The following is a 22,205-nucleotide window of genomic DNA, read 5'->3' as shown; positions in this document are numbered from 1 at the left end:
CCAGATGCAGATTGAGTTCATAAAACAAGGAAGCATGAATTTCAGATTCATCCCTGTGCTCTTCCCAAATGCTAAGAAGGTAAACAAAGAAATAAGCACACAAACAAACAAACCTCAACAATTCGAGCTTTGCTTTGTCTGCTATCTGGGATTTTAAGTGGAAAAGCTTGTGAACTCTTTATCAGTCGTTAGAGATAACAGTGTTACCAGAAAGATCCACAGGTCGTAGAGCGCTCAGCTCAGCTGCATGGATCAGGAAGGTTTTAAGACGTTATCTGATAGACCATCGCTGCCCTAATTGTTCAAACAGCCATTACACACAAAGAAGTAGTTTGTGTTTTAACTCATGAGAGAAAAAGAGGCTGTTCATCTGATACTTCTTATCTCTTGTACATAAAAGTCAAGATATGTACATTTTTTGCTGACTAGCCACAGAAGTCTTTTGGTGCACATAGCTCAGCTCTCAAACCTGTAGATGAAAGGAATTAAATCTACACAGTTGCCAAAGTGAGCTTTGCTGTGGTTCCTATGTGGGTTTTTGCCCCAGAAGAGCATGCCAGCAGGTTAGGGGAGGGAGGACAGAAACCATCTGAAGCCATGTTCCAGGCTTGGCAAAGGGAAGACAGAGGTGTGGTGGATGTCTTGAGAGTTGGAGCACAGCACCCTGAGCCCAGGCCCAGCTGCACCCTGGAGGATCCCTAAATGTCAGGGCTGTCTTGAGACTCAGGTGCTGAAGGAGGGAGAGTCCAGCTGATACGAATGGGATGCCTCCAGTTACAAAGCTCACACCCTATGCGATGGTATGCATGTCCATCCCTTGCCCAGGCTCTCAAAGCCCCACTGCAGCATCTCCTGACTGGTCTCCCTCCCTAGCCATCGTCTGCACTGCTGTGCAGAGGAACATCCAAAATGTAGATCTCCCCTGTCTCGCCCCAGCTTAGAAATCGTGTGGCGGATGCCAACCAACCACGGGATCATATCCACCTTTCTTAGCGTGACAGACGAGGCCCCTGAGAAGAGGGCTGTGCCCACATGCTCAGTCTCCTCTCCCGACCGTGTGCACAGTGACTATGCTCGGGTCGTACTGGGCTATTTCAGCATGCCCTCACACCTGCCGTGTTTTTTCATGTTTCTGTGCCTGCGCACTTTCTGTTCCCCCCGCTTACAATGCCCTTCCCTGACTTGTCTGTATAGTCAACTCTTGCCTATCCTTATATCACCCAATCTGTCTAGCCTCTCCTGACTTCTCGTCCCCTTTGCCAATACTCTTGAGCTCTCTCAGTCGTAGTGCCTTGAGTCAATGTGGTTGGGGGTGGATGCACTGTTGGGAATATGGTGATGGAAAAGGAGACCGACTTTTAGTTGGTTTTATTGATGTTTTTAAAACTTCGTCAGACAGTCCCTTGTGGCCTGTGCTCCCACCTCCTGCCCCCTTGGTACACTATTGCCTAGAAAATAGTTTCTTTACATCTTCATTCACATTCCAACATTAGACTGTGAACTCCTCAAGACAGTAACTGTGTCTTTTCCTTTGGGTGTCATCAACACCTAGCACCATGCCTGACACGTAGCACGTGCTACTTCTGGGTGTATCCGGCAGTCCCCAAAGGGATCCCATCTCCTCAGAGAAAAGCCTACAAGGCCCCATGGGACACGGGCCCCCCTACTTCCAGACCTCCTCTCCTACTCTATTTCACTCACTCCTCTCTCTCTGGCCACACTGGCCTGTTGCTCCTTGAACAGGCCAGGCACGCCCCCGTCACAGGGCCTCTGCACTGTCTGGACCCAGACATCCACAAAGCTGGCCCCTTCTGCTCTTTTAGGTCTTTGCTCATTTTCTCTGTGAGACCTTTCCTATACACTCTGTTTAAAAAAAAAAAAATTTTTTTTTAATGTTTATTTATTTTTGACAGAGAGAGAGAGAGAGAGAGACAGAGCATAAGCAGGGGAGGGACAGAGAGGGAGGGAGACACAGAATCTGAAGCAGGCTCCAGGCTCTGAGCTGTCAGCACAGAGCCTGATGCGGGGCTCAAACCCATGAACTGTGAGGTCATGCCCTGAGCCAAAGTCGGACGCTCAACCGACTGAGCCATCTAGGCGCCCCTCCTACACGCTCTGTTTAAAGCTGCAACCTTTCAGCCCTGCCCCAGCACTCCCCAGTCCCTTTCTCTGTTTCATTTTTCTTCGAGGCATGTATCACCATCAAACACACTATACGTTTTCCTGATTCGTCGTCTGTCTGTCCACGCCACAGCAGACAGAATGTCCACTCCACGAGGGCGGTCAGAAAGCGCACCCTCACGATCCCCGGCTCACGCTTTGTGCTTTTTGCCTGCTAACAGATCTGCTGGGCTCCTGCTGCTGCAGGCCAGATCTGTGGCTGAAACGAATTAGATTAAGCCCCTAGCCTTGGCATTCTTCTGAAGCCACGAAGGAATTCCCATCACTCTGCGTGACCTCTGTCCTACCCCTTTTATGTGAGGGTGGTGAAAAGCACGTTGAAATGCAAAGGGCAGGTAGCCTGGGAGGCTGACAGAAAACGCCGCGCACATGTGGTTTCCATAATGAGATATTCAGCTTGTACGCGGAGCCAGGAGAGGCTCACATGCTAGCCCTTTCCAAAAGCAAAACAGCACAACTCCCTGGATAGTTCGGCAGGGAACGCCCATGCAGGGAAAGCCGTAGATGTTTGGGAACGGAGCCGGGGATCTGGAATCCAGGTTTTTCTCTAATGGCCTTTACTCCTGTCATTCTCTCTCCCATAGGAGCATGTGCCCACCTGGCTTCAGAACACTCACATCTACAGCTGGCCCAAGAATAAAAAAAACATCCTGCTGCGGCTGCTCAGAGAGGAAGAGTACATAGCCCCTCCCCGGGGGCCTCTGCCCACCCTTCAGGTGGTACCCTTATGACCCCCACCATCCCCAGAGCCCCAGGGCCATGCTGTGTGTGCTTACAAGCACTCTTCTAGCAGAGGCTGTTCCTTTGCAGGCCCTCTCAGAGGGCTCCCCCCCGACCCCAGAAAACCTGTTCTGCAGAGCATTCTTCCTCCAGAGACCTCCTTTCAGACAGAGGCCATGTTGCTCTGCCTTCCCTACTGCTAACACCCACGGCATGTTGCTCCTAACTGTCTGATGTGTCCATTCTGGGCCTCTCACTGCTTAGCGAGTAGATCATATAAATGATGTTGCGATAAATGTAAACGGACCACAAACGCTCTCCCATCGCTTAGGGCTATTTTTATGAGTTAGCCAGATGTTCTTGTGTCCTCAGACCAACCTGATTCGTGTACAGATAATAAAATGTTTACTCTTTTGTAAGACTGTATTTTACTTATCTCAAAGGAGATAGATGTGTATTAATTCCTGATGAGATGGGCAGTTGCTTCCAGGGATGTTAGTAAAGCTGCTTAGATATAATATTAGATACATGTAACAGACTAGTCTGTATTAAAGGAGTAGAGCCAGATAGTTGAACAATCCCTTTTCACATAATCTTGAAAGCTTTATTGTTGCAGTAGAACTTTTTAACAAAACCACTTGTGCAACCACCGTGATATGTGTATATCTAAGAATATCCTCTATGGTCAGGAGTGGCCGTGGATGTAGAAGTTTGGCTGGAATGGTGGTTTGTGTTCTAGTCTTGCTTCTATCACTAACTAGCCATGTGACCTTAGGCAAGTCCTTTCACTTTTCTGAAACCCCGAGGACTCCGTTATAAAGTGACATGGACAGGGGTGCCAGGGTGGCTCAAGCACTTAAGTGTCCCACTTTTAATCTCAGTTCAGGTCTTGATCTCAGGGTCATGAGTGCAAGCCCCTTGTTGTGCTCTGTGCTGGGATGCAGCCTACCCAAAACAAAATCACATGGACAGATGTACCTCTAACGGCCCTAAATGGTTGAAGGTCTGGGACCTAAGTTCTAAATACTCTTTTGAGGAATGACTGAGTTGTCATAATTATATCTCCCAGAGGATAAATTTACATTTTCTTAACAAGGACATTTTCTTCTTTTTAAAATCTCTTCTCTTTAAATCTCTCCAGTCCCTCACATGCATAATTTTAGAAACACGTACACCTTGCTCATCTGATTCCAAAAAACACACAAACATACCTGTATATGAAGTATGTGTATAATCTACATAAACTATTGAGCAAGGTGGCATTACGTTAATTATGGCCTAAGTAGTAAGCTAATATGAAGATTCTTGGTGGGGAGTGGAGGGGTGCGACTGCTTCCTGTTACCGATCTATCTAATCTCTTAAACAAGGCTCAATTGTGCTGTGAGATAGTTCAACCTTGGTATGTCGCCACAGAGAAAAGACAAATATGTACCAACTATAAATAAGCAAGTTTGCTAATGAATTGTAAAGAACGCTAGTTTCATTTACGTTGTAACCTAGAGGTCTTCTGGGTGGTAAGGTGAATGTCTTTGTGTTGAAAAAAAAAAAAAATAGGGAAAGGATAAAAGCTAGTATCCCTTAAGGAATCATTTGTAAGACGAACACAAGCATCTTTAGCTCCGTAGCATTTGAGACCCGGTTGAACTCTCTCTTGTTTGATTAACTCAAAATGCCTAAGAAAACACCCCAAACACAAACTTCAAGTCTTTCTCTCTTTTTAAATCTTTTTTGGAGGTGACACGATCATTAAGGATTCACACCCTTGTAAATAAAATGACATCCGTAATTACTACCTTCAAATGTGTCTAGTTTGCAAGGTTTAACAATGGGATGTTGTTACCCCTCCTCCCTTCGGAGACCTGTCCTGAGCCCTCAGCCACTGTTCCTACCCGGGGTTATTCCCCGGTGTTCCACAAACATTCATTAAAGTGTTACAGCTGGGAGCACTGGTAGCAAAACAAACAAACAAAAAGTAAACACACACACACGTACAACACCTGGCCAAGTGATGAAAGTTGGACCCTTGAAGTTTCTAAGAAATTTGATGACCACGGATATCAAAGGAATTTTAACAACTATTATAGAGCACTGACACTAGGATTAACACTTGGTTTATTTAGATGTTATCCCTGTCCTCTGCGTTCATCTGCAGATATTTTGGGGGTGGAAGTGAGGTAGGGCTGACTCAGTAAAAATAACCCTTTAGCCTCAAGGCTTGATTCAGACCAAAACTGATTTTAGCGGTAAGGTGTGCACAATGCAAGGTCAGATTCTTAAGTCTAATATTTAGTGACTCACTTAAAATTTGAAATGTAATTTTTTAATTTCAGTGACCAGCTTCAAAATCTATGCCGAGTTCCTTTGACTTCTGTATCATTTAATGGCATCTCAGTGCATGGCTACAATCTAAGTATTGGACTGGCTACTTCTCAGTTCAGTGCTCAGAAAAATTATTGTTGTTGATACCCTTTTCTTTTTTTTTTTTCCTATTAAAGAAATCACCTACTTAAAGATTGGGTTTTTCTTAGTCATCTCAGCAAGGGAGGAAAGCCCTCGGCTCTGAGCACTCCAGACCTTGTTTCATGATGTTTTGCCAAGAGCATTTTTCTTAACCTCAGCCACTTCATTAGCCACCTCCACCCACTTTGCCAAACACCCCATTGTCACCATCACCTTTGCCAAAGGGATTGCAAAAGTCCTGTGATCATTGGGAAATGATCCAGAAAGAGTTTCTCAAAACACAGGATCTTTCTGTTTCTTCCTAATGAACCAAGAAGAATCAGTGAGACCCACCTCCTAGCGGCAAATGAAAAGAGGAGGAAGGTTAGACTGTGGGAAAATGGCACAAAGAAAAAACGCCTCTCATCCTGAAGAATTAGGCACTACGTTTCAAGATCAGTGGCTCTATATGAGCCCACGAAATAAACTAAAACAAAAACCAGAAAGGAAGAAAGAAAGCACAGAAATAAATGTAATTCTTAAATCACTTATTTCTGGAACCATTTGGAATTTTCCATCTGAAAAGGACCCGGGAAATCCAGCACCTCTGCAGTGTGGTTTCATGCATAGAAAAGTGGGACCCACAGACACCTAAGCTTGTTTAAGTTCGCCCCGCGGCTAGAACCCAGATAGCCTGATTTCTAGTCTGCAGACCTTTGTTTGATAAACCTAGAAGGCTTTCTGGCTTTTGGTTGTAGATTTGTTCAACAAATGACCCAGGGTCTCCTGGAGGTAAACTGAGCCTCGTGAAAGAAGGACGCCTGAGGGAAGATGCATCTCTGTCCTCTGGTGGCTGGAGGATTAAATGATCATGTTGCAACTTGTTCTGTGGGAAATTCTTGGGGGAATTAATTATTGCTGTGATTATATGGAGTGTAACTTTTCTTGAAGTAGTGTGGCATATTTATTTTATACTAGTATTATATAAAACCAAAGCACAATTGAAAAGATCTTGGCACCTCCCTGAAGCTTCCAGATACAATCTGCTATTAGATCGATTTTGTTTCAGTTTTATCTGGCCAATCTCCAAGGCAAAAACAATGAAACGTGCTTTTATTTTTTAAATACTGTGGTATTCATCTTTCCCTCCTGCTTCTGATTCTATAAGAGTAGCGCTTGTTGGAATAATACATAGCTGTTTGGAAAACGCATTACCTTTCAGAAGAAACAAGGAGAAAGGTGTGGGTTATAACTCTCCTGTGGGTGGGGGGAGGCTTCAGGAAAGGTACGTTTTATCAGGAAGCACAGCAACAACACTAAAGAGCCTCGCCCAAAAGGCTAGCAATGGTCCTAGGACAGGAACATAGTTCCTAAGGTAGCATGTTCCTAACTTCGTGCTGATTTGTTCCATTTTCTTTTTTCTTTAAAAATTTTTTTTCTCTTTTTTAACGTTTATTTATTTTTGAGACAGAGAGAGACAGAGCATGAACGGGGGAGGGGCAGAGAGAGAGGGAGACACAGAATCGGAAGCAGGCTCCAGGCTCTGAGCGATCAGCCCAGAGCCCAACGCAGGGCTCAAACTCACCGACCGTGAGATCGTGACCTGAGCTGAAGTCGGACGCTTAACCGACTGAGCCACCCAGGTGCCCCTCTTTAAAAATTTTTTTAATGTTTATTTAGTTTTGAGAGAGAGAGAGAGCACGAGGTGGGGGAGGGGCAGAGAGAGAGGGAGACACAGAATCTGAAACTGCTCCAAACTCTGAGCTGGTCAGCACAGAGCCCGATGGGGGCTCAAACCCACAGAAAGTGAGATCACGGCCTGAGCCAACGTCAGACGTTCAATTGACTGAGTCACCCAGGTGCCCCTGATTTGTTCCATTTTCTATCGGAAAAAGCTTTTGGATAGAATCGCAGCGTACTTGGTAGGGGCTGGGAAGCTTTCACGGACCCTGGGCAGTCGTGTGCTGCCCACTCGCCTACATGGACCACAGCCCCTCCACCTGTGACTGCATTTGCTCCCAAGTCCTCAGCCTCAAGCAGAACAGGTGGGACCTGTAAGAGCAGCACTCCGTGTAGCCGAGTTCCGTATTTGACTTCTCAAGGAGCATATGAGCATGGGTCTAGGTCACACTTCCCAGGGCCTTTAGGAAGTGGTATTTGAGCCTTTGCTAAACAATAAGGGCATCTTGGACCAAAGTGTACCTGGGAGAAGTGTGCTGGGCCTCCCTGCTCTTTTCTAGAAACACTCGCGGGGAAGGAATAATTGCAGCCCCCAGATCTCCCAGCACTTGTAACGAAAGCCACCAGGGCACACATTTCTTGTCCCTTGCCTGACCTCCCTCTGCTCCCTTCACCAGGAAGGCGCTGATGGTTGACGGCAGCTGGGGAAAGACGGGAGAGGGAGGGAGAAGGCGCTTGAGAGAACTCATGCCTGATGGATCCCATTAGGCTTAGTGTGCAAAGCAAGTTGAGATGAAGTAGCTGCTCTGGTATGCGTCCAAACTGCTGTTCTATTTTTAGTCTCTCCCGCGTGCTTCTTAGCCCCGCATTGTCCGCCTGGGCACCTGGATCGGCAGCAAAACATGGAACCGAGCCACTCATTTGTAAAACTGGAAGGAAGGAGGCCATTGATGCAGGGCTCGTTTATCGCTGACGGGGAAGGGGGACCTGGAATGTTAATGAGGACGGCTCTCTGAAGCATGCCTTCACGGTTAGCTAGGAGTTCAAAGGAGAAGGGAGCCTCAGTCCTGCTCCCAACAAATGTAAACCGTTGATAGAGGGAAGGAGAAATCAATTATGCTGTCGCGGGCTTCCATGGCATTGTGTTGGAGTTGTTAGAAAAGGTAGGACAAGGACCAGATCTCAAAAGGAAACAAAGCCACATGGCCTTGAAGTATAACGAGTTTGCCATGGCAACTGATGGAAATGAGCCTCCCGGGCACTGAGCAGGTGTGTTATCTTACAGAATAAACATACTTCTCTCACTCCCTGGTTTTTATAATAAAACCTGTGTTTGGATTACTTTCCCCTCCTCTTTGTTACCCGGAGAAGTTGGCTGTTGCTCAATCGGCCCAAGGCTCTGGTGAAGGGAAACGTAATCAGTGTTATCAAAAGGGCGGCTGTAAAAAAGCAGGCGCTCCGCTTGGCTGCGGGCCTCGTCCCTCGGCAGCCGCTGGGCCGAAGGTACCTGCCTGGCCTTTGGCCCCTTGCAGGTGCCGGGCTCCTCGCAGAAAGCCGCTGGTTGGCGCATTCATCCAGGAGGAACCAGGAGGCCTGGCCGGCAGTGGTCAAAACTGCATCCTTCCGAGGAGAGCAGAAAGGTGTTTAGGTGAGGCTGGGAGCTGACCGATTGTCAGCATCCTGTGTTATCTGGGATACGGGCCAAGGGTTCCTTGAGTTCAGGGATTAACCGACTCTATCTTCCAATCTGTACTTATCTACAAAGTTCAGTTACTCGGAAACTTGCGGAGAGTGGCTGTTTCCCTGAGCTTTAAATCCCTCTCAGATGGGTTCCGGGGTGGTAGATACTCATGTTCAAAACGTGCACAAAATGCGGAGATTTTATAAAAATCCTCCCAAGTTAAACAGAGAAGTTTCGCTTGTTTGTTTGTTTTTTTTTTAATTGTTACAAGGCCAAATGAATGGTAGGTGGGATGGTCCTGTTTTCATTTTTCTCACTTTGTGACTGAAAGAAAACTTCTCCTAGCTTCTCATGGATTTTGAAAACAGGATGCTCATTCACCAACAGGCTCCAAGAACACAAGACAATGCTAAACCAGGTTGTGGCCAAACCACTGAACTGGGGAGAACTTGTACAGCGGGGGCCAGGCCACTCAGTGTAGACCTGTCAAGCGGGGCTTACCGTTCAGCAGCTCCAACCCTCTTTCCGCTTCTGTCCTGCTCTAGTTTTCCTCCCCAAAGAGGCCCAGCACCAACGCTCCTGCCCCCCTTGTCAAGTCCCAGTTCCCCAGATGAGGCCCTGGGGGCCCCTTCACACATCACCTTACCTTTGACCCTAATAAGTAAAAAACGAATGGCTGAAAAACTAATTTAAGCTCTGGTGTCAGTGGAGGAAAAAGTTGCATGCGGTAATTTTCCCAGGTGAAACAGCATCACAAAGTTCAGGTGCTAAGCCATGCTGTGAGGTGACTTACGTCGGGTGGAAGGGTGGGCATTCCAAACTCGGTGGGCAGGGCCTCTCCACACCCAGGTTTTTAAAATTCAAGATTCCAAACCAGGTCTTTGGATACCAGCACATAGCTGTTTGTTGAAAAGGCACGTGAAGCAGAAGTCCCTGACACCCTAGTGTGAGCAGAAAGGTTCAGGTTCCATCACGCTACCATCTCTGTTGAGCCGGTCATTGAAAAGCTAATCCCCGAAAGTAACAGGGTGGGAACTAGGCAGCAGCTAGAGATCAGCAACCAATCTACAATTAGTTATTAAGTGCCTACGGTGTGCAAGGTACTATGCTTGGCATAAAGATGACTCATGCCCTTGCCTTCAAATTATTTCAAATCTAGGGACGTGGATAAAATTATTTCAAACCTAGGATGGCATGAGCCACGTGAAAAGACTGAATCAAAGCAGCAGGCAGTAGAGGCTAAGCAAGGGGCAGCTGCTCTCTTTTCCCTGACCCTCACTAGGACCCAGGACTGAGCCCACATTTAGGCAGTTTCAAGGTCAGATCCTCCAAGGAGCAGATGACTGGACATTTCTCCTAATAAACAGAAGACTTGTTCACTCCTCCTCCCCACATACACCTTTGAGATGATAATATTCAAAATCCCTATGTATCACTCCAAGATTAGGAGACGCAATGTAAGGGACAGCTGAGTGGCCCGGTTAAGCATCCAACTCTCGATTTTGGCTCAGGTCGTGATCTCGTGGTTCATGAGGTCGAGCCCTGCCTCGGGCTCTGCACTGAGAGTGGAGCCTGTTTGGGATTCTCTCTCTCTCTCTCTGTCCCTTCCCTGCTTGCTCTCTCTTTCTCTCTCTCTCTCTCCCTCAAAATAAATAAACATTAAAAAAAAAAGAGAGACACACAATGTAAGAACAGGAAAGTACGGAAAAGCATTGGAGAGTGTATATAATTAAACCACTACATGACAATGCAGCCGCAGGGCATACATCAGCCCTCTCTAAAGATAGCCTAGGTCCATCTGGCAAGAAGGGCCAGACCACACTGTGGCGAGAGGGACGGTGGGGATGTGCTTTTTACACTTCGCCCTCCAATGATCTGGGAAGGCAGAGACCTGGCTGGCGATGGGATCAACGGGGAGAGAGGAAGTGGGTTTCTATACCCTACTAAATAGGGAGTGGGGAATGTTTTGAAGTTGAGCCTGTCAGCTAAATCCACAAACAACTGAGTGAGAAAGCAGAAAATGATAATTTGCTGGAGTGGGCAAGGAAGCTCTCTTCATGAATGAATATCGGCATTGTCCAATTTTCCCAAGCAAAATATGCCACAGAAAGCACTGACCAAATGGACTCTGTCTTAACAAGCTTAACAAGTGTCTTAACAAGTTTCTCACTTGTGCATGCAGAGTAGCTTTGTAATCAGAAAAACCTGAGTCCCTGTTCATTTGTAAGTTGTGTGACCTTAGGCAAGTTACTTTCAGAGTTTCAGCTACAGAAAGAAGAGGACAGAACCGATTCCTGGGAAGACTGTCAGGGTGAGTTAAGGGTTGGGGGGGGCCTGGGTGGTTCTGTCGTTAAGCGTCTAACTGGCTCAGGTCATGATCTCATGGCTCATGGGTTCGAGGACCTCATCGGGCTCTGTGCTGACAGCTCAGAGCCTGGAGCCTGCTCTGGATTCTGTGTTTTCCTCTCTCTCTGCCCCTCCCCTGCTCATACTCTGTCTCTCTCTCTCTTTCAAAAATAAATTAAAAAAAAATAAATAAATAAATATTAAAAAAAATTTTTTTTAACGATTAAGGTAAGATGGATTATATAAATCTTCTAGAGTAGTGCCTGGCAGGCAGTAAGTACTCAGTAAACGTTCCTTTCTTGCCCTTTGTGTCCTTTCTTTCTTGCTTTCTCCCTCATAACCAATGATTATTTATAGGGACTTTGAATATTTTCTTATTTCCAAAAAGTAAAACAGCAAATCCTAATGAAAAAAAAAATCTTTCATTTTAAAAATGAAGCCTTAGGAGAGGTCAACGTATAAGCTTTTAAGCTAAAAACACTTCTATCTAGTTTTCCAGAGGAGCTAATCAGCTTAGTTTGTTTTCTTACTAAGGCCTGGACCACAGCAGACTCACACAACAATCACGGCATCTGGAGACAGCCTTCTTCCTTCTAGCAGGTTGCTAAGGAGCAAGCTTCTCAGCAGCACTGGCTAGGATGATTAAAGGTATAACATATCAAACCTGGCAATGATGTTTGACTTTAAAGGAAACTAACTTTAGAGATTCACAATGGGGCCTCAAAAATAGAATAATGGATTTGAAAGTATTTTGAAAAGTAATTTTAAAGGCAGTATTGTGTTCATATTATCCCCATTATTAAAAGGGAAATTTTGAATTCAGGCTGGGAAAACTGCTATGCTCTCTGTGGCTTTGCTTTTTTCAAGAAATGAGGTATCATTGTCACCTGCAAAACAGCCCACTCCAAGCTATCTAGCCTGGAAGGAAAAGAGGGGAGGGTTGCTTAAGCAAACATTTAAACTGAAACATAGTTACCATATTGACTGGCTTTTCTCAAACCTTTTTTTTTCCCCCAAAGAAAAAAGTTCTCTTGAAACTTTCCCCATGTTGGCTTAAGTAATTTTCATTATAATATTCCTTAAATATGTACCCATATATAATTAGGTATAAATGCTTCATCCTCGTAGCTCACTAAAAGCTACAAAAACACAAAATGAAAATGTTCTAGAGATCTGTTGTGCAACCATGTGAATATACTTAACATTACCAAACTATACGCTTCAAAATGGTCGAGATGGTGAATTTTATGTTACGTGGTTTTTACAATCTAAAAAAAACTATAAGAACAAACTAAACTTACAAATTAATTAAAAATGACATCACCAGATAAATTCAAATAAAAAAATAATTTAGTATGAAAATGGTAACATTTTGCTGAAACTAAATAACCAATGTTAGGTTTAATTTATACATGTAATTAAAAAAGCATAAGGAGATGCTTTTATGCACTTTATCTTTCAATTGTTGACTTAAATATTTGTGGAACGTGATGGACAGTCTTTGACTCACAATTGTTATCATTGTTACAATTTTTCCTCCCATCAGGTTACTCATTTTTTTAATGTTTACTTCTTTTTGAGAGAGAGAAAGCGTGAGCGGGGATGGGGCAGAGAGAGAGGGAGACACAGAATCCAAAGCAGGCTCCAGGCTCTGGGCTATCAGCACAGAGCCCAAGGCAGGGCTCGAACCCACAAGCCTTGAGATCAAGACCTAAGCTGAAGTCCCACACTTAACCAACTGAGTCACCCAGGCGCCCCTCAGGTTACTCATTTGAAAATATCAGCTGTTTATTTTAATTGGTCCAGCTGATTTTAAAATGTTTCTCTCCAAAATGTGGTATTGATAGATTTTTTTAAAAAAGCTCCTAACAAAAAGTTCTTCATGGAGAATGTTTGCAAGCTGGTATGTCATAAAAACACAGAATCAAACCAACACATCTGCTTATAATCTGAATTAAGTGACTGATTTGCCTAGTTTCTTTTGAATCCAACTCATGCTACCATGAGACCTGTAATGACTCAATTTTCTCTCCATTTTTCTCTTTGAACGACTGTAAAACTTCATTTATGCTGGTGCCACGAGGCCTTTGGCCTTCCCTTTGCATGAACGCATCATCTGTGTGTTCAGTCGGCCCAGTTCTTTTCTCATTAGCCTGTGACAATTAAAGTAGCATGGTTATTTTCATGACAGAAAAGCGAAATTAATTTATTAAATACATCAAGAGACTACATTGCATCTTACCACTGAAAAAGAGCAACTTTAGCTTTCTTATTGGTAAGATAGCTCAGTGTGATTTTTATCAAATGGAAAGCAAGACAGTTTTTGTTATTTTGATGCCAGCAATGCCCATCTAAAGATTACCAACACATTAAAAGTTGAATAGTGCCACATTAATGATCACGTGGTGCCAATTTTAAACACAAAGCACTAACACTGAGAGTATGTGGTTATAAAATAAACCTCCCAGTTGAACCAAATAAGCTTATATTGTATTATATAAGTGTTTTTAGATTGTCGTTGAAATGAAAACATTATTTGATGGACCATCAATAATATATAGAGACTTCTGTAGTGTGAGGAAAAACTGATATATAGAGAGATAAAATCTTCAAAGATTTTTTTAATGTTTATTTAATTTTGAGAGAGAGAGGAAAAAAAGCTCGAGTGGGGGAGGGGGAGAGAGAGAGGGAGACAGAAGATCTGAAGCAGGCCCCCCCCGCTGACAGCAGCAAGCCCCACGTGGGGCTTGAACTCATGAACTGTGAGATCATGACCTGAGCCAAAGTCAGACGCTCAACCAAGCCACCCAGGCACCCTCAAATCTTTAAAAAATTTAAATAACACCACCAAAGCCTGCTTCAGGTTCTGTGTCTCCCTCTCTCTCTGCCCCTTCCCTGCTCATGCTCTGTCTCTCTCAAGAATGAATAAACATTAAAAAAAAAAAAAAAAGGTCTTAAAGAATTTAAAGAACACCAGAAAATTGGGGTGAGGAGGGCATGTACACGTGAGGGAGGCCTCGTGCAGGGTGTTGGGCCCAAGCAAGACAAAAGAGGCATTCCTGCAGAGGGTGGCATGGCTCGGTCTGAACCAAAGCAGGCTGAGTGGAGGGCTCGGTGCAGGTTTTTGGATACCAGGTGGGATTGGGGCGGTAGCCCAGCATGGGGTTTCAGAGCCCACGTGGGTTTTGTACCTTACTTGCAACTTTGTCAAAAATTTGAAATTGTCTCAAAATTTAAAATTTAATGGCACGATGTCGAGTTTAAAAAAGGATAAATATGCACGTATAAAGTACAACCAATTATGCAGAAATATCTTGCAAAGTAGTAAGAGTTCTCCTATTTGGGCATTTATTATGTGTCAGATACTGCGGGAAGAAGTTTGTATGTTTTATCTCATTTAAATTTCATACCCACCTTACAAAGTGAGTATTACTAGTTTCATTTTATAGATGAGGAAATCTGAGGCTCGGAGAGGTTAAGTAACTTGTCCAGGCTCTTAACTAACCTGGTGTGCTGCTCAGAGAAAAGACTGGGAAAAACCTCCAAAAAGATTGTGTAGGGACTAAGGGCATGCTACCCCATGATGGGCCCCTTTGGCATGAAGATTATTCTGAGCTGGGCAGTTAAGACCCTACTGGCTCAAGAGAAACTTCTACCCCTTCCTTAACTACATAGAAGAGCCTAAATTGGGGGTCTTTCCCAGAGTAAGCGTTATTAGCAGAGATAAATTTTATCTGAGTGACCCATCTGGATAGCAGGGCAAACATCTAATTATAATCATCTAATTATCATCTAATTATAATCTGCTCCTATCACTCCGCGAAGTACATTCCTTTCCTCTGAAGTTCTAGACCCTTCTCCCCTTCTCCTTAGTTCAGAATGACATATATACCTCATCTTGCCTGTCTTTGGAATTTCCATGTCCATGTGGATTTCCTGTACGTACGCTATTAAATTTTATTTTCTCTTGTTAATCTGTCTCATGTCAATTTGATTCTTAGTCCAGCTAGAAGGACCCTGGAAGGCAACAGGAATTCTTGGTTCCTGACAATTGGAAAATGTTCAAAGCAGAAGTCTCTGGGTAGTGGGACTATGAATGACTTTTAGTTTTTCCCTTTGTCGTTTTCAGTATTTCGCAAAAAATCTACAATGGCATGTTGCTTTTGTAATTAGAGACAAAGATAAAGCTTTCATTTAAAAAGTTAGGGGCGCCTGGGTGGCGCAGTCGGTTAAGCGTCCGACTTCAGCCAGGTCACGATCTCGCAGTCCGTGAGTTCGAGCCCCGCGTCAGGCTCTGGGCTGATGGCTCGGAGCCTGGAGCCTGTTTCCGATTCTGTGTCTCCCTCTCTCTCTGCCCCTCCCCCGTTCATGCTCTGTCTCTCTCTGTCCCAAAAATAAATAAACGTTGCAAAAAAAAAAATTAAAAAAAAAAAAAAAAAAAAAAAATAAAAAGTAAATCATTTGTTGTGGAGCAATGTTATAAAAATGTGCTGATTATTCAAAACCATATTGAGAAACCCAAATTATTGATAGTGATGTTATCTTTTTATAGTGGCATTATCAGTGACTTTCGCTTTTAAGTTTTTGCTTCACTATAATTTGTTTCTATAATTAATTAACTCATTCAACAAATACCGAGCATCTGCTATGATTTATTTTTATATGAAAAACAATTTTTAATGTACTATATAGAAGTCCAAAGTTGTACATTTTTTTCAAAAATAGCAGAAAGGAAGGACATGTATGCCTAGAAAAAGACAGGGCACCAAAATATTAATAGCAGTTATGTTTTAGTGGAAATTTTATCTTTTAAAAATACTTTTCTGCGCTTCCCCAGTTTTCAACAATATGAATTACTTACATAGTCTATTCATGGCTGTGTCTTCAGTGCTTAGAACTTGAGCAGCACTGGCATGCACAGAGGAGTTCAGGAAGATTTGTTGAATGAATAAATGTTTTTGAGTACAAATATTCCAAAAACATAGTTTTTAAAAATAACATTGACTTTTACTGATTCATTCCCTCATGGTGGCTGGCAGACCTTGCATTCAACCTCTGCTCTCTTCCACTGGAAAAGACGTAAGAGGAGGCCCAGGGATGGTGGGGAGGAGGTCTAGTGCCATTTACCGGGTGGTCGTGAGATGGAGAGCCATGTTACAGGAAGACAGCCTGAGCAGACAGAGGGACGCACTATTCAGAAAAACATCCCAATGTTGTTTTATTAAGATTCCTATTCAAACTATTTCTCAGAGGAGGTGACACCCTACTATACTACTGTCCATTGAGGACAGACCTCGTATTGTAATAGGTGGGTTTCTTGATAGTGATATCCAAGGTTCACAGTGGAATGGAGGGGTGGGATAAGGTGGGAATGGCTCAGTCATAAGCTCCCTTTTTGCCTGTAATTATGAAGCTCATTTCTCTGATTTTACAAATGAACTTGGATCATAAACCTTAAGGGACAGCAGATACAAGGCCAACGTGGGGAAAGAAGTCCCTCAGCTAGTGCGTAACTCAAGCCGACTGCCCAGCATGCACATCTCCACTTCGGTGTCCAACTCTCAACTCATTTATGGAGGAGGTTACACGTGATCGTGATATGCCAAATTTGATGGTTCTAAAAAACCATACCAGGTAATCCTCATGTATATCCAGGGATTACTGGAAGAAACAAGCCTTTGAAGTCATCCTGGAATCTTCTCTTTCTCTTTGGCAAATTCCATTGGTTCTACCTTCAGACTATATCCAGAATCTGACCATCACCCAACCCCCCCCCCCAACTCCTTATCTCACTTGGAGATAAGAGCCTCTTAACTACTCCTTGCTTGGCCCCAAACAGCAGCCACAATAATCCTTTTTTTTTTCTTTTAATTTTTTAAGTTTATTTTTGTGTGTGCGAGAGAGGGAGAGAGAGACAGAGTGTGAACACGGGAGGGGCAGAGAGCAAGGGAGACAGAATCTGAAGCAGGCTTCAGGCTCTGAGCTGTCAGCACAGATCCGCATGCAGGGCTTGAACTCACAGTGAAATCATGACCTGAGCCAAAGTCAGACACTTAACCGACTGAGCCACCCAGGACCCCAACAAGAATCCTTTTGAAACCTAACTCAGACCATGTTTTTACACAAACAATTGTAATGGCCATACCTAGTGTCCTACAACTCTATGACCTCTCTGACCTGATTTTCTACTGCTTTCCCCTTGCTCACTCCACACTAGCCACCTCGACTTGCAATTCCTCACACACGCCAGGCACACTTTGCCCTTGCTGTATCCTCTGCAGGAAGTAGTCCCCACCCCCATCCAAATGGCTTTCTCTCCCTTAAGACCTTTCCTCAAATGTCACCTTATCAGAGAGACCTTTCCTGACCCCCTCTGTCAAGCAGAAACCACCTACCTGTACACCATCTCCTCTATCTTGTTTTTTATTTCATGGCAACTCTTATCATCTGGGACAGTTCTGCCCACAAAATGTGTCCGATTTTCCCAAACCCGTGGTATGATTACACTTCCTCACCTTTTGAAGTTGGACGCAGCCATGTGACTTGCTTTGTCCAGGGACATGTGAGAAGTGCCATGTGTCACTTTCAGGCATAAGCTTTAAGATCCAGTGTACAATTCACCACTCTGTCTTCTCCCTCTCCTCTGGAGTCTAGCCATACTCCGGCGGATGGTTCTCCAGGCAGCCTGGGCTTCAGAGTAAAGGTGCACAGAGCCCCCAGCTGACATGCAACGAACATGCAATATAAGTGAGAAACTGTTGTTTGAAGCCACTGATACCTTGGGTTGATTATTGCCCCCAAATAGCTAGCGTATCCTGACAGACTCTCTGATATAGTACATATTTATTTGTTTACTGTCTTGCGCCTCCCCCTCGAGAATGTACGTTTATGATGGTAGGACTCTGTTTACTGTTGTATCTCCAGTGCCTGGCACAGTGCCTGGCACATGGTAGGTATTCAGTAAATAGGTGTCGTCTGACTGAATGAATCATAAATTGATCACACCAACTGAAATAGGAAGATTTAACAATGGCAGGTGAATCTGATCCCAGACGCAGCCACAAAAACATTCATTGCACCTGCTCTGAATGTGAATGAACTTGCCGATTCGAGATCAGAAGTGTGTGTGGCTGCTTATCTCACCAGACACGGTTTGAAAGCACAAATCGCCTATGGGTACATGACATAGCTGGTCATGAAAGCCCATAAAGTAGTTAAAGTTACTACACAAATGGAGATCTGGCATACTGCTGAGGGGACTCAGTGACAACCATAAATAAAAAGCATTAGCAGTGTGTTGTGTCGATGCTGAATACTGATGCGGTTTCCTTTCCCTGTGTGGACATTAGCATTTGTAATGAACCGAGCTTCAGAGGACTGGGATTTTATCTGCCGTTATCATAAATTGGTGTATGAGCCCCTCTCAGGACTTTTGCAAAAGCTGTGTGTGCTTTTGTGAGCTGCTTTCTTTTCACGTGCTTCCTCCTGGTATGTCTGAATTTGGATGGGGATAATGCATTTCCTGTATCATGTGGCACAGCACAAGGAAACTCATTGTATCCCTTCAGAGGAAGAGTACATCTGTAAGTAGTTTTTAAGAGTGTACTGAAGGATCTTGTTAGGGTGACTTATTCTCCCAGTTCCATTTGGTTGATGAAGTGGATCACGTGACAGATGTGCATAATGAACTGCTTCAGCTGCTGCCAGTGGGAAGCTCAACCTATAAAACACGAAATCTCATGGACTCATTGAGGGCATAGCAAGCTGATCACATGAGAGAGAAGCCTGCCTCATTCCGAGCTGTCATTTCTTACTGCCGCACACAATGCACTAGTGTTGCCGAGGTTTTTGCTTTTACTTTCCCCCAAAGTCACAGCCTCCCCAGCTTAATCCTAATTCACTCTGGAAAGGTACTTCTTTCCGCATACAATTCCCTAAAAAGCTGAGGTTATTAGGATATGCAAGTCATTGTCTACAAAATGCACAGGCAAGGAGCCTTTATGTTGTGTCATTAAAAAGGGAAATATATTTATATCAGAGACTAAGATTGGTGGATTGTTTTTGTGAAGTTGGTTTTTATTTATTTTTTTGCCCTCTTCCTTGTCTCTTTTCCTCTCTCCCTTTTCTGTATTTTCTTTCTCTGTTCCATTACTTGTTTTTTCCTCTTTATACTCATTGGTAATTCCCTAATGACTGCAATCATAAAGGATGTAATTTGTCTCCCATTTTCCATGGTTAGTCCAGAATGGTGATGTCCCAAGCCAAAAAATACAAGTGATGAGTCTATTCCAGGAGTGATCCAACTTGCAGCTCACTCTGGATGCTTCTAGGTCACTGAGGGACACATAGGTAATGGAGAAATAAAAAAGTAATAATGCAAACTCTAGCTTTCAACGGAATAATAGAAGAAATGATGAAAAAGGCTATGTCAATTTAACTCCCTTCTACCACAAAGCGTTCACACGTGTTCACCACTATGCTAGGCGCTGTGCAGGGAGCTGAAGAGAGTATGTGTCCCTTGAAATGGAAAAAGTCAGTGAATAAATGATGGCGTATGATGACATATCCAAATGCCATAACAGCTGCATAAGAATAGGGCTTCAGATGGTCCCAGAGGGAAGATCTCAGTGAACTTAAGTTTTCAGGCAAGCTCTGGGCTGGAGGCAGGAACTGAACTAGATCTGGTACAACAGGCAAGTTTCAGATGCTGTCAGAAGAGCAAAACACTGTATTATAAAGAGGTCAAGAGTTCATGACCTCTCGATCGATTTCAGCTGTTTGGGGCACCTTACTTCATAGCCCCAGTTTCCCAACTAACAACACATGTCAGGTGTACAGGTTATCTAAAGAACTTTATAAAAAAAAAATAGGGGCGCCTGGGTGGCTCAGTTGGTTAAGTGTCCAACTCTTGACTTCGGCTCAGGTCATCATCTCATGGTTCGTGAGTTTGAGCCATGAATCGGGTTCTGCACTCATAGCGCGGAGCCTGCTTGGGATTCTGTCTCCCTCTCTCTCTGCCCCTCCCCTGTTTGCTCTTTATCTCTCTCTCAAAATAAATAAAAAGAGACTAAAAAGAAATAGTCATCAGGGGCACCTGGGTGGCTCAGTCAGTTGAGCTTCCGATTCTTGATTTCAGCTCAGGTCATGATCCCAGGGTCATGGAATTGAGCCCCGTATTGCATTCTGCACTGAGCGTGGAGCCTGCTTAAGATTCTCTTTCTCCCTCTCCCCTGTTTGCATGCTTCTCTCTCTCTAAAATAAAATTTTTAAAAAATTTAAAAAATAGCCATCAGATGTTAGTGTAAGGCAATTAATCACGATATAAAGTACCAAGATGTTACAGCTGTAAGCTTTAAATTTATTATGAAGATAGCAGAATTCTTTTATATACCAATGGATGTCATGGATTAAAAATACTGCTGAGGAGAGCCTGGGTGGCTCAGTAGGTTGAGTGTCTGACTTTGGTTGAGGACATGATCTTGTAGTTCACGAGTTCAAGCCCCAAGTCAGGCTCTGTGCTGACAACTCAGAGCCTGGAGCCTACTTTGGATTCTGTGTCTCCCTCTTTCTCTGCCCCTCCCCCACTCACACTCTGTCTCTCTCAAAAATAAATAAACATTTAAAAAAACTAAAAAAAAAAAATGCCAAATTTAAGGAGAATAGAAAACATAATCTAAAAAATGAGAACTTAGTCTTCTAGTAGAAAAAACAGCTTACAAAACTTCTTTTGGAGACCTTTAAATATGTCAGCTTTGGCTTTAGCGAGTTCAGTGAATTTTCCTTTGTAGACAGAAAGCTGGCATTGGGCGCTATAGAAAGCCCCTTGGCACCTCAGTTACCCCCTCCTGACTTGGATGCTGGCTGGCGGCCTCTGGTGAAAACCCCTGGCTCTTCTCCACAGAGGAGTGGCCAGACTTGGCAGCGACTGTTGGGTTCACAAAGAGACGGGAGTCACTTGTTCTCAGGGTCATAGGGGGTGGGGGTGAGAGGCAGCTCAAGGCCAAGAGTTTGACTTCCTGACCCTTCCAGAAAAGTATGGCACTCTTTAATTTATTCCTAATTGGAATACTTTGCTGTGGTTTTCCTGGCCACAAGACGTGCCCTTTTAACCATTTCTTCTCAAAAGACCTTTGTTAGATCTGATTTTGTTATTTCAGTGTCAAAATAGCTTCCACGTTAAAATCAGTGCGAAAAAATGTCCTGTATTCCTGTTTCACATAACTAAGTAACATGCTTTCTGAGGTCTTGAGCCCAGGACTTTTATAGTCCTTTTGGTTCTGAGGGATTGGAAGGAAAAATTAAATAGAGTTTATGAAAAATAGAAAGAAACCCTTTGAGACCACCTCCCTTGTTCTGAATGTCACGAGTACTTGAACGTACACGCACATGGTTTGCGTGCTTGTATACGCACATACACACACACGTCCTCACACATTACCTATTATACTGAAAAATATTATGATAGCTTTATTATTTTTCATTAGGTCCTGGCTGTAGTCCTTCAACGATGGGCACCTGAGAGGCATAAGTTCGTAGGCTGCTGGAGGTATAGCTAAGTGGTCTGGCTGCAGCCTAAAATGAGATTGAGTTGATGATTCTACCGGGAGAAATTTTTCCCTGTGTTTTCATTCCCAAACTCCGCTACTCCCACTGCCTCTAGGGACTGAAGTCATGGTAGATAGTACTCAAAAGTAATAACTCCTGAGAGACTCTCTCTGGAAAATCAGCATGCAAAAGGCAGTTGGCCCCAGAAGCCAAGGACCCTTGGCTACAGCAGCAGAATGTTAAATCCACACAACGGAATAAAGGATTCTGGGTTTCCTATATTTTAAATTGTCTACTGTTTCAGCCTTAGCTTCAGTGAAATCCAGAGAATAAATTAAAGATTTTTCTTTTAGACTCTTTATAAAAATAAGGTATTTTTGTGGTTATTCCTTAAAAGATGATGAAAATTAGGTGCTGAAATTTAGGTGCCTTCTGAAAATGACTTGGAATAAATTATATTTGTTAAACGGGGCAGTCCTGATATTGTATGCTGTATAAATCAACTTTCATTATTCTTTAATGACTCTTTGCAATTCTTTTTTCTAGAACTTTGCAAGCTTGACTTGTGTTCACCTTGCTGTGGAATGCTTTAAAGGGCATTTCATCTAATAG

The 22,205-nt window shown here is 43.7% G+C and overlaps 1 protein-coding gene across 3 annotated transcripts in view; it reads left to right on the top strand.

The window, feature by feature from the left end:
• TRAF3IP2 (TRAF3 interacting protein 2) overlaps positions 1-4,371 on the top strand; it is a 45,572-nt gene extending 41,201 nt beyond the window's left edge. For all 3 annotated transcript variants that reach the window (XM_047858678.1, XM_047858681.1, XM_047858680.1), the window contains 2 exons: positions 5-79; positions 2,766-4,371. In XM_047858678.1, coding sequence (XP_047714634.1) covers positions 5-79; positions 2,766-2,912 — 222 coding nt within the window. In that variant the 3' untranslated portion in view covers positions 2,913-4,371. The remainder of the gene's footprint in view (positions 1-4; positions 80-2,765) is intronic.
• The last annotated feature ends 17,834 nt before the right edge of the window (positions 4,372-22,205 follow it).

Source organism: Prionailurus viverrinus, chromosome B2 (assembly GCF_022837055.1).
Source record: "Prionailurus viverrinus isolate Anna chromosome B2, UM_Priviv_1.0, whole genome shotgun sequence".
Classification (NCBI taxonomy): domain Eukaryota; kingdom Metazoa; phylum Chordata; class Mammalia; order Carnivora; family Felidae; genus Prionailurus; species Prionailurus viverrinus.
Note: the sequence above shows the minus strand (reverse complement) of the source record. Positions and strands in the feature narration are given on the sequence as shown.